The sequence below is a fragment of the Orbicella franksi genome, chromosome 1, assembly GCF_964199315.1.
Source record: "Orbicella franksi chromosome 1, jaOrbFran1.1, whole genome shotgun sequence".
Classification (NCBI taxonomy): Eukaryota; Metazoa; Cnidaria; class Anthozoa; order Scleractinia; family Merulinidae; genus Orbicella; species Orbicella franksi.
Window position 1 is genome coordinate 18,996,994 of NC_138145.1, and position 12,217 is coordinate 19,009,210.

The window sequence follows — 12,217 nt, forward strand, 5'->3', positions numbered from 1 at the left end:
CAATAAGCCATTTGCCTTCGTCCATCCCTACATGCATGAACAGACTTAACCTTTATCATAATTGATTCCAAATTTGTTTCAAAACCTAAGTATACAAGTACATTTTACGGTTGCACAACAGTATACAAATAAGACACGTACAAGATGTTCCATCTTCTGCAACGCTCATGCCAGCTTCACATCTGCAAGTCCGACCATTGGGTTTTAAGATGCAGAGCTGGGAACATGCTCCATTATCCTGGCAAGCAGATTGCACTGCAAGAAAAGAAAGCAAATTTATAAACTGTGTCAACATGTCATCTGGCAACGCTTGGTTCGTGTTCATTATAGTCTTACTGTGTTATAATCTCGTATCACTGCATCACCATTAAAAATAATCGACCACAATGTTATTTTAAACACAAGGGACAACTAAAGTCTTTTTGCACCAAGCAATCACTAACTCATTATACCTAGTGCAAGTTGACTCTTGTTGGTACAATTATAGTGGACAGGCCCGTAACAAATTCTATCATTTCTTATAATTTATAACAAACTTGATAACGGCTATTTTACCGACATGTTATTTAAATTGGCACAAAGTTAATCAATCCAGTTGGAAGATTAATGCAAATGAGAACGTATTACTCCTCCATAAAGACAATTAGTACGTAAATGGCATAAATTAAACACTCTTCAAAATGAAATCTGAAGGACATAAGGCACGAGAAACAAAGGTTTACGTGAAATTTTACCTATAGGGACAGACTCTCCAAAATTAACAGGACAAGCTTGAGCCTTACAAATAAAGTAAAGGAATGTTTCAAATTTTGTTTATTTCTATAACATGAAAAATACATTTGGCTAAACGTTATCCTACCTGGTATATCAGTTTCCATGGAATACACATATATTCCTTTTGGTTTCCCAAAACTAACAGCCACTGTTTGTGCTGTAACGGGGTTAGCCGTTACGTTTGCTTTAAAGACGGCTCCTGAAAACGTGCCATCACCCTCAGCAGTCCAATAAAGAGTGTCTTTAAGCAGCGCTAGACTTGTTGGTTTGTGAAGGTTTCCAGAAAGGATAGTGCGAATCTCCATATTGGCCAGATTAATATACCGTATCACATCATTGGTTTGGTCGGAAAAGAATAGACGGTTGTTGAGCTTATCAAGAACCACGTCAACCAATGTATCATCTCCAACGAATGACAAATTTGCCAGGAGCATTTGGTTTTTGCCGTCCATATCTGTTCTGTGTATTTGAAGACTATCCCCAAGCGATGAATAATACATGTACCTGTGTATCACAAAAAAACAAAACAATAAAATACTATTATTATTATCATTATTATTACTATTTCTATTACTATCATCATCATCATCATCATCATCATCATTACAATTATTAGTATTATAGTGTAATGAGATAGCGTCAACACAAAGAATGGTAAGGAACTAGTTTGAGTCTTTTCAGTTTAATATCAGCAACAAGGTAATAATACATGCCTGACACACAATTGACTAAGCCTTACCCATCAACACTGTCCAAAGCAATGCTTTGAGGATTCTGCACGTCGACAAGGATAGCTTGATAACGGCCGTCAAGAGAGGCAACTCTGATGTTATTGTCATAACTGTCAGCGAAGTAGACGTTCCTTCCAATAACATCTACTTCAATACCCATTGGAGAACTCGCGCCTCTTACCACAGCTTCTTGTGATCCATTAATTAAGAAAGATCGATAGATGTTTCCATAATCATCAGTCCAGTAAATCTGTTTCTCTTTTGGATCGTAGGATATCGCTGCTGGAGCATACTCAAATGCAACCTTCAGTGGGATTACCTTTGCTGGAGAATCATGGGGGAGAGGGATGAAGTGGCACAGTGTTCGACCAGATTCACAAAACATCGCAAAATTGTCAGCATCTGCAATAACATGTAAATAATGATTTAAATTAGTTCCAGTTGTCTTTTTATAATACTTTGAAGGTAGCGAACCAGGTGTACAGAACAGATTGTTTCAAATGTTTTCAGGATCGATTTTGATATTTTTCAACAATTCAGGTTGTATAGCACAATGCATTGATCATTTGACCAGTCGTTGCAACCAAGGAGGTGGAATTCGACATCAGTGGTTGATATTTAGGTGGGGAATTTGGTACCATATGGAAGGGGTTGGGTAGGGTTTGAACAAGTTACCTCGAGATCATGATGAAGCATCGCAGAAGGCATCAAGAGACAACACCGTTCTTTGTACATGTTGTAGATCAAAAGCAATACCTTTAAAAAGTTTGTACAGTGGAAAGACTGAAGGTGGATCTAAAGTCTCACAAGTTTGTGAAAATCTTGCCACTTCAAGAGGTACAATTATATAATTATATAGTACAAATTGTATATAAAAGAATTATTCTTGGCACAGTGTAAGTTGTAAGTGGTTATTCAAGGGTGATTGTTTTAACAACTTGTTTTTCCCCTAAGTGTCCCGGTGGAGGGGGGGGGGGAGGGGTATTTGATGGCAAAAACTGACTCTAAGGTGGGGCATTTGAACAGCATTTTTGCCTCCGGGGATAGGAATTTCTCCAACTATAAATTCAAAATGTCTTGCATTTGTATAGCAGGGAAGTTGCCCAGGAGTAAGTTAAAGTTTTGAATTGACTGATACATAAATAATAACAAATTGTCACCAATGAACCCAGTATATAATTGTTACTCTAGCAGAAGTTAAATAAAAGACTTTAATTGTGATACAGAACTTCTCACATTCACCACATTAAAATTCACGTGGAATTTGTTCGCTCAATTTTTTTTTAGCAAAGAGAAGATCTCAATCGATCTGTTGGGTTATCCAATTCGTTTCTGTGCATTTTTTATCACCTATTTTCCATCTGAATTCATTGCCTCTTCGTCTGTTTAATCCTGTATTGGTGTCACAAACCTCAGCTATCCGGTGCCAAACGTTTTCGAATTAAAATAACGTGAGCAAATTACAACAAATGAAATGTTTCATTTGCTCCAAGCAAAAAAATCAGCCAGATGACAAATTTGAAACCGCGTAAATAAAACAACTACCGATAAGCTTTTTTGAATAGCTACACAACATGTACAGTCTCTTAAAGAATGTTTGTCTATTAAAACGGACAGAAACAAAGTAGCTGGCTCAAGAGCGTAATCTTACCAAAACTTCCCGTGTAATTGGAGCAGATGACCGATGCATCTTCAAAGTGATAACAGTAGCTGTTAGCATTCCAGTCTGCATGCTCACAATCTTCAATCGAACTTTCGTTGCCAAGGCAGTGAACATCACTTAGCCATATGTGACCATTTCCTTCACCAAAAAGTGCTTCCTTAGGAGCAGCAATGGCTTCAGGATACCCGAGTTCCCTACATACCACTTGCGCATCCTTGATATCCCAATAATCGTCACAAACAGTACCCCAGTAGCCATCATGAAATATCTCTACTCTTCCTTCACCTTTTCTTACTCCATCAGCCAGTCTCAATTTTTGACCTGAGAAAGATTACTTGCAGTAAATGCTACAATACCAGTAATAATTATATCATGATTCCCCTGTAAGAAACCCCTTGTCCCTAACGGCAAATGAACTTAATCTTAGAGAGGACACCATCAATGACAGAGTTGGATGATCAAGTCATGTCAAACTTTTCTATGTTGTCTACTTTCCAAAGATTTGATCCAGTGAGAATGAACGGTAACAGAGTTAATCCCCATATAGACCTTATTTGCAAGGTTATACCTCTCAAGTTATTTTTAGACATGGTATCTATTCTTCTTCTGGTGAATTTTATCACACAAGTTGTGTAGAATATCGATGAGTAGCATCTCTGTCACAGGATCGGCTATTTCAAGACCCTCCTGGGATTTCTGAAGCACGGAGTAATTTAAATATATTTTGAGAGGGATTAACTACCTTGAGAATAAGACCTATGTGCAGGAATAACTCTCTTGAACCCTTCATCCTCTCTTGGTTGAATATATTACACAATAGCGACACTGGGTCACGTCTTATACAGCTAACTTTCCTTGGATCATGCAAATGTGTTTTAAATGTTTTCTAATTTTTCTTTCCTTCAGTTATGTATCATGTGTCTTTGTTTCCTAGTTGCACCGTACTACACAAACCCGAGTTGAGCACAGAGCGCTACGCACCAGGCTTAAGAGGCTTTACCAATATGTTTAATCCTTCCTTTTTGGTTGCCGGCTTGATTGTGTGATAAAATAAATATTCATTTTTAAGAGCTTGTGCATTTTACATTGAAAACTGTTGAGCTAATTCTACGTAAACGGCTGTTTTCTTTAACTTTCAGAACAAGTTTGAAATATTCTACCTGAAGTTGTTTCCGGTGTAAACTTACAAACCACTCCCACATCTTCGCTGTGCCTGCAGTTGTGACTTCCCCACCCTCCATGACTACACTCTGCGATACTTGTTTCATCACCGACACAATGGACATTATCCAGCCAAATTTGCTGTGGTGCAGTGAATCCCTCATACCAGCCACAGCAATGCGTACTCCAAGCTCCCTCTGAATACCCCAGCATGCGACAAATCACATTTGCTTCCTCGATGCCCCAGTTGTCGTCACAAATCGTTCCCCATGTGCCATTAAGAAGTAGCTCTACTCTTCCCTGATTCGACGTCATTCCAGACTGTAAACGAACCTTTAACTCTGGATGAAGAATACGCAAAGACAAAAATTATCATCATTCGTAAAACATTTGCATCAGCTCTAGATATTGTTTTTTACAAATAGAAGTCAGATGCCGGTAATTTCAGGTAAACAAAATCCCAATTGAGTCAAACCAAGCAAAAAACAGCAGCAGCAACAACAACAACAGAAGAACTAGAACATCAACATCAACTCACCTGGGTGGGGTCCTGGTGCCAGAGTTGGGCCTTAAAAAAATAATGAAATCATGCTAAGCCATGTCAAGGGACAAAGAAAAGGGACCAGGCTAAATAAATTAAATCCTATCATAGCAAATAGCTACATGTACGTGCTTGGTTGTTCCAGCTGTTAATTCCAACAGCAAAATGTTGCATGAGTTTTAGTGTGATCGGTATTTTAGAAAACAAAACATTCCCAATAATAGACACTCAATTTTCAGCCCACCTGCCATATTTCAGCTATCAACCAAGTACATTATAATTGCAAACACAGGAAAAAAGTCAGTGTTAAAGTTTCTGTACAGATCCTGTTGCAGTGGACATCTCAGAACACAGTTCAGGAATATAATCATCGCTTTCTTATTAACCGTACATAAACAAACGAACCCAAATCGTTTTACGATAGTGAACTCGTGGGCAAAAAAGCAAATCTTTCTATTCTAAGAACCTTTCTATAAGAACATTGAAGGTGCAGTAATTGAAACAGCCTGGCTGAGTTTTAGTTATTAAGATCTTCTGTAGATTTTACTTGGCTACGCAACTTGTAATATTGGTGCTTTATATATAGAAAAAAGTGCACGTCTCCCAGGTTGCAATGTATATAGATATATATAAGGACCTATGAGAGGGACCCAAAAGTACTAATGAAAATAAGGCCCAAGGAGCTGAAAATATCTCGAACTCCTACTTAAACAAGGGAGGGCTTAACTTAAATCGATCACACGACACTCCTTTGTTTTCAAGAAAGACGGGGTTCAACTTACTTACTACTACTACTACTGATCTGCAACTTTCTGCTCAAAAATCATTTTCGTTTACCTGCAGTTGGTGGAATAGAGTCATTTCTGCACACAACTCCTGCGTCAAGATCATGGTCACAGTCATGTTTTCCCCAGCCTCTGTGACGACAAGCAGCAATGCTTTGCTCATCACCGCGACACTTGACATTATCCATCCAAATGGGAAAGGATTCGTTTCCTGCACCAAAGTAACCCACATCGAAGGCTCCAGAAAAGTTGAGCATCTTACAAACAACGTCAGCCTCCTTCAAGCCCCAGTGATCAAGACAGACTGTTCCCCATTTGTTGTTATAATATACTTCAACAAGACCCTCATGCGAGAAGCTTGACCCAGTAAGACGTACTTCAAGATCTGCCAAAAAAATATATATATATCAACCTAATTAGGACGGATTCCAATCAAAGTTCGAGCAATAAGTGCAACTATTATGACTAAAAATCTATTCACAGCACGGTAACCTTTTGAGTACTATTTAAAACATCTCACTGTAATTCATTTTTCTAGGTGACCCAGCGATTAAATCCTAAAGCGTTCTCGAGAAATTTAATGTCAAACCTCGTAAGAATGCTTAATGCGCGTGTTCTTGTGTTTTCAACTGACGTGAAACGTCCGTTTTATTGAAATATGGATAACTTCAAGTTCAATTTTCTCTCGCGGGGTCAGCTTGAGAGCTTAAGTCTCGATAAGATCTTCTTATTTTCATTCAAAATATGACCATGCTATGAGGCTTTTTTGGTAACTTTATTTCTGCCATTATTGCTCGAATGTTCTGCGGAAATCACCTTAATCTCTTTTTTTTTAATTCCATATAATATTCTCAGTATTGGACTTGAACTACTTTGCGACTGAGGCTAATGCAGGGAGTCTTTTCAAATGCAAATGACACTAATCTCTTTTTTTAATGATATTCCCCGCATGAGCCTCCATTGCAAGCTAGTTCCAGTCCAATACCAGGAATACAAATATGGTCTATTGTCTTGTGCTCAGTAATATATTAATTTTACTTTGATCAAATAGTGCGTGTACTGTGATCTAATAGTTTGTCAGGTCTTTGAACACTCTCATCTCATTGAAGTTTAACGCTCTGGCCATTTTATGGTTGTCCATCCACTTCTGTGTTATGGCCATAGCCCTGATTAAACTAGTATCATTCCTCTCCACTTATTTTAAGGACGTTTGCACCCAAAATGTTCCCTGGGACAGATTTTTTTTTAAACTTTACCATGAAGAAGGCTTTTACCAAAAAGCCCCCAAAAATGAGGGTCACCGCGCTCATTTTTAAGATAAGGTGCATTCAAGGCCATCCGTTTTTAGAGGTTTTTGTTATTTTGAGATGATGTTAGCTTATAAAAAAAGCTATGTTAGTGAAATTTAGATCTGGTAAACAAACTCAGTTTAACACAACTAATTATATTAAGTAAACTTTTTGAGCTGATGTTGTTCCCTGAGGTAGAATAGGCCTAGAAAAGAATAAATAATTACTCTTAACTTGCCTGTCCACATTGGAAGAAAACTTCACTCGCACGAGAGTAGAAAAAGACAGATTTTTCCAGGCTTTTGTTAAAATGGACAAATTAAAAATAGATAAGGGAATTAATCTACAGAAAAAAATATAGGGGTCACCGAGCATCCAAGAGAGTAAATTGTTGGCAAAGTTAGCGCAACCTGTACCAAGCCCCACACTTGCTTATATTTCCTCCTTAGCGCGTGCTTGATGTATGGCATGGCCTGAAGTCGCGACATGAATTTCGTGCGCAGAAAGGATGTGCAGTAACAATGGGTGTGAACGTCCTTAAATTGCCTAAGAATAAAAATATCAAAATAAATAAAAAACAGTTCACCTGGTACAGGTGTTGGTGGCGGTTGTGGCTTGGTCACTGAAAAAGAGAAATAACAGTCAATATCACATGTGAAAGCAACACAAGAAATTTAAATTTGAAAACTGTTGTTGAAGGTTATCGTTTTCTGGCTTTTTGCAGGCTATCTAGAAATCCTTTGTGCACACGTCATGTAGTAATTTTATGTACTTGTAAACCGTCAAGTCGTGGTAAGAGAATACAAGTCTGCATATGCAGGGTTGATGAGCAAACCTTGGTTAACCAAACTGCTAGCTTTCATGTTTTCAGTGCATATAGTGAAACAAAGGTTAGTATCCCACTGATTGTAACAGTAAAAAAGATGGAAAGCAATGTTGTGCCAGGTAGCACTGATATTAGAAGCTGGCAAGCAGAAAAACAAAACCTTCAAGTAGTTTGGAATGTTGAAAATCAACCAAGGAAACATAAGACTATGCAAGGTAAAGAAAACTTCAAAGACCTCGGTGGGTTAAACGGATAAGATAACGCTTTCTCTGCCAACTGAATCACAAGGCCAGATGTGAGCAGGTTGTGGCGTTAATAGATCATTTTACAGTTGTCTGCTCAGTGACCTGACCTTTGAATGGCAGTGAGGCTGGAGGTTTCCTTGTTTTGATACAGACCTCACTGCTTTTGTTTTGTAAATCAGTTGTCCTGAAGCTAAAGAGGTTTGTACCAAAGAAAGGTCACCTATAGCCTCGTGTGCATTCATAGGCCAGGTAACTGAGCACACAACTGTAAAATGGCCTATTCGTCGCAAGGTAAATATATAGCATTTGTAAGTTGTCCTTCTGCCCTTCAGTTTGTCAAAATACAGTTGGCATGCATGTATATACAGCATCAATTGGAAGGACTACCTATCAAGCATTTAAAACTCTTCAACAAACTAATATATATGTCATTTATTACCGTTACTGCAAGTCTTATTTCCAGGCAATAATTCAACTCCATTTGGACATGCGCACTTGCTTCCTCCACCAGGAGCCAATAAGCAGAGATGGCTGCACCCACCGTTGTTTATACGACAAAGAGGTCTGTTCAGCGGTGAAGCTTAAGAGAAAAGACTTGAGCTAGTAATGCATTTACAGAAATCAGAAATTACATTTGGACAATCAGTTGCCTTGGATACTGATGCACAGTGAGCATATATAAGTGATATCAGTGTTCCTGGTTCCTTAAGGGTTTTGAGGTTCTTAGGAAATCTAAATCTAAAATGCCCACTAACTAGTATAGGTAATTGTACTCATGAATGCGACTTCAATTAGGATTTACACTACCAGTGTTACTTAAAAATTTCTTAGAAAATTGCATGTGAACTATTGGGCATCACGGAAACAATTTCTCAAAGCAGAATTTTAGGCTGGCTTCTTCATAGTTTTTTTGCAACTTCTTAGTGATCATAATAAGCTAACAAAAGAGAAGTACAATGGCATCATATGAAATCTACTTACCAACTGGTTGTCTCGATTCATCAGATACCACAACACCCGCAAGTTGACCATCTGTAAGATGACCATAGTTAAAATGTAGGCCTGTGGGCTGTGTCGTGTTAAACCACTGAATACTGCGACTGTTCCTGTCTGCCCAGTATAAAACATCACCATACAAAGCTAGATCAACTGGACGCATATTTTGTGTAATATGAGCCAAACTGTCCTTGTTAGTTCCATCTAAGTCTGCGTAATCAATGTAATTGTCGTATCTATCCATCCAGATAATGCGATCAGGATCATGATTATAGTCAACGACCACACTCATGGGGAACCATGCGTAATACCAGTCAACTCCAAAGGAAACTAAGCTCCTGCGATTTTCACCAGTTAAATCTGCTCGCTCTATTCTTGGAGAATCAAAGCCAATGTCTGTCCAGAACATGTACCTTGAACAAAACAAGATACAATAAAATGTAATGCAAGCCAATGCAACACCCCGCAATACACTGCATTGCAATGCACTGCATGTACAAGGCAACACAGTGAATTTAATAAACAGGTAAAACAATGCAATCCAAAGCATTCACCCTGTTACAGTGTACATAGCAGTTTGATACAACATTTAAAACACTGTTTTTGTCCTTATAATCTGAAAGATCATAGCATGTGGAATGGCTGATAGAGCCTTGGACTGTGGCTCGGATTATCTCTACGCCAACTCGGGAAGAAGAAGGCTTGCTATGGTCTTTATCAGAGTACAAAGACAAAGAAACGGTGGTCTTTATTCGCTAATTACGTTAAGGTATTTTAACCATTTCAGTTCAGGTAACATGTACAACACTGCATTACAATGAAATGGATGCCTATAACTTTTTTTTTAATTGCGATACTACACTTAATGCAAAATTTTACAGCTCCTAAAGTTACTTACATCACTATCACAACTTACAAATTACAAATTACAAAACCAATCAACATTGCTTACAACACTAACAATATAACAACCTATTTAAACAGGAGTTAACTTTTAACAACAACGATATTACTAATAAGGACAAAACTAATAATAATACAACTAACAGATACAATACTACTGCTGCTACTAATACACTATTCTAACGACTGACGAAAGTAAATATGAACGAAAAATATGCATACAACTTGCAATCCTAAAACTTACCCGCTCTTTGAATCAACAGCGATCCCACGGGGGCTGTACAAATCTTTTGTAATCAATGTCTTTCTGAATGTGCCATCAAGGTTTGCCACTTCAATTCTCTCAAAGATGAAATCAGCGAAGTAAATCTTCTCACTTTCCCATTCAACGGCCAGTCCATAAATTTCCCCCAGGTCGTCTCTTATGATCACCTTTATCAATGGATTAAAAGACTGATTAACTAAAAATAAAAATGACATTTTTATCGCAGAGAAATTCCACGGATAACGAGTTCAGGTTACTTTAACTTATTCCACATTGAAGTAAACAACACAGCAGTGGAAGCCAAAACAACAACAAAGATTTTCACAATGGAAAACAGCAAAACAAATCTAAAGCACTTGAAATCGAACTTCAAACAATGATCGTATCTCGTTGAAAAGGAAAATTACACTTGACATTAAAATGGTATAAACTAAACCAATGCCCAGGTGGGCACTACCCTATATGGGCTACATAGGTACAGTGTGTGCAGCCCCAAAGGGTATGGTTTAATTTTTTAGTGGTTGTGGTCAGAAATAAGGTATCGATTTTGGCCATTTTGGTCTCATATAGGGTATGGTCTTTGCACTCTAGTATTGAAATGGGTATGTTTGTTTTTTTAGAGAGAACTACATTTTCATCATTATTGATAAGACCATCAACAAAAGCCTTTCACAATGCTTTCACATTGGTCTGAAGGGAACTAATCATCGGGCGGGTCTGAACCAGGGTATTGATTTAAGGGTCAGGTCTTAAATAAAGTCAGGTCATAAGTAGGCCGGTAGGGAAAATCACAGATTTTGGTCTTAAGGATTTTAGGGAGTGGGCTGCACACCCCCACCCCACCCAATTCTTCTGGGAATACCCAGTAAGTACCCAGTGGGGTCTTAGGTCAAAAAGCCTACATGACTTGACAAATTAATAGAAAATTTGTAATGATTTGGTGGGAGCAGTGGGAATTGACTACTTCGAATTTTTTGGTTGACACCCAACCTTGAAAACTCATCTGGAACCCTGATTACCACCCCTCGGAAACCTATGCAAGACGTTTTTCACTCTTCTCAGACTGTTATCGCTTTATAAGTTCACAGATAAATATGTACCTCACTTTCACCAGTAACTAAACTCATTCTATTTATAGTCCACAGGGCGTTGTCACTCCAATATATCATCCTTCCTTGATGGTGTATATCGACTGCACCACCCTGGACAAGACCTGACTTCACGGTCTGTACACTGACGTAAGTTTGGTTAGAGGCTGTTAGGTCAATGCATTTGATGTAATGTTCGTCAATAAAATAAAGACTGGGATCTTCCGTACAACCAAATACATCTGAAGAGGCAAATTGTAATTTCCAATTACATTCTTGACATTGTTTAAGTAGGGTGAGATCTTTATTGGGGAAATACTGGTGCAGTTATTCATTTTGTAAGATTATACAACAACCCTATTACGTTAAAGAGAGGTTACAAAAAAAGAACAGTTCTCTTATTTAATGAGAAGCAGTCCTCACTGTAATCTGTAATGCAACAAAATGTAGACCAATTAAGGAGCCAATTAGGTTATAAAAAACGGACAGATAACATTGATTCAAAAGGAGATCTATAAGTATTGTTGTTGACACTGGGAGACTGAGACAGATTAAGACTGATGAAATTGAAAAGGGTAGGATGTGCAGGGCCATAGCTAGGGAAAGGAAAACCGAAGAACTTCCCCCAGTCATAATTTTTCTCTGGCTATGGCCCTGATGCACAATCCCTCAAAGCTGTGCAACTTACTGGTAACATGAGTGCTCTCATTGCATGGTATGGCAGACTCGTTCACTGAGCACACACACTTGTAACCACCAGGTTTTAAGAGACAAAGGTGACTGCAACTGTCTGCACATGAGTGATCTAAATGTAACAAAAGAGGAATAACACATACACGATTTACAGATATTGGAGAAAGAATTAAATTTTATAGTAACTATTAGACGTAAGTAACAATACAAAACAAAACTAAATCCTCAACAATGCTCAATCCCAATCTATTTATCAA

General features: G+C 38.1%; 1 protein-coding gene across 2 annotated transcripts in view; it reads right to left on the reverse strand.

The window, feature by feature from the left end:
• LOC145495165 (uncharacterized) overlaps positions 1–12,217 on the reverse strand; it is a 64,641-nt gene that overhangs the window by 10,158 nt on the left and 42,266 nt on the right. For both annotated transcript variants that reach the window (XM_081474746.1, XM_081474754.1), the window contains exons 32-44: positions 11,956–12,072; positions 11,280–11,509; positions 10,159–10,346; positions 8,997–9,424; positions 8,455–8,595; positions 7,531–7,566; positions 5,708–6,040; positions 4,868–4,897; positions 4,329–4,670; positions 3,157–3,489; positions 1,514–1,907; positions 860–1,278; positions 142–255 (exon numbers count right to left, since the gene is read on the reverse strand). In XM_081474746.1, coding sequence (XP_081330872.1) covers positions 142–255; positions 860–1,278; positions 1,514–1,907; positions 3,157–3,489; positions 4,329–4,670; positions 4,868–4,897; positions 5,708–6,040; positions 7,531–7,566; positions 8,455–8,595; positions 8,997–9,424; positions 10,159–10,346; positions 11,280–11,509; positions 11,956–12,072 — 3,105 coding nt within the window. The remainder of the gene's footprint in view (positions 1–141; positions 256–859; positions 1,279–1,513; positions 1,908–3,156; positions 3,490–4,328; positions 4,671–4,867; positions 4,898–5,707; positions 6,041–7,530; positions 7,567–8,454; positions 8,596–8,996; positions 9,425–10,158; positions 10,347–11,279; positions 11,510–11,955; positions 12,073–12,217) is intronic.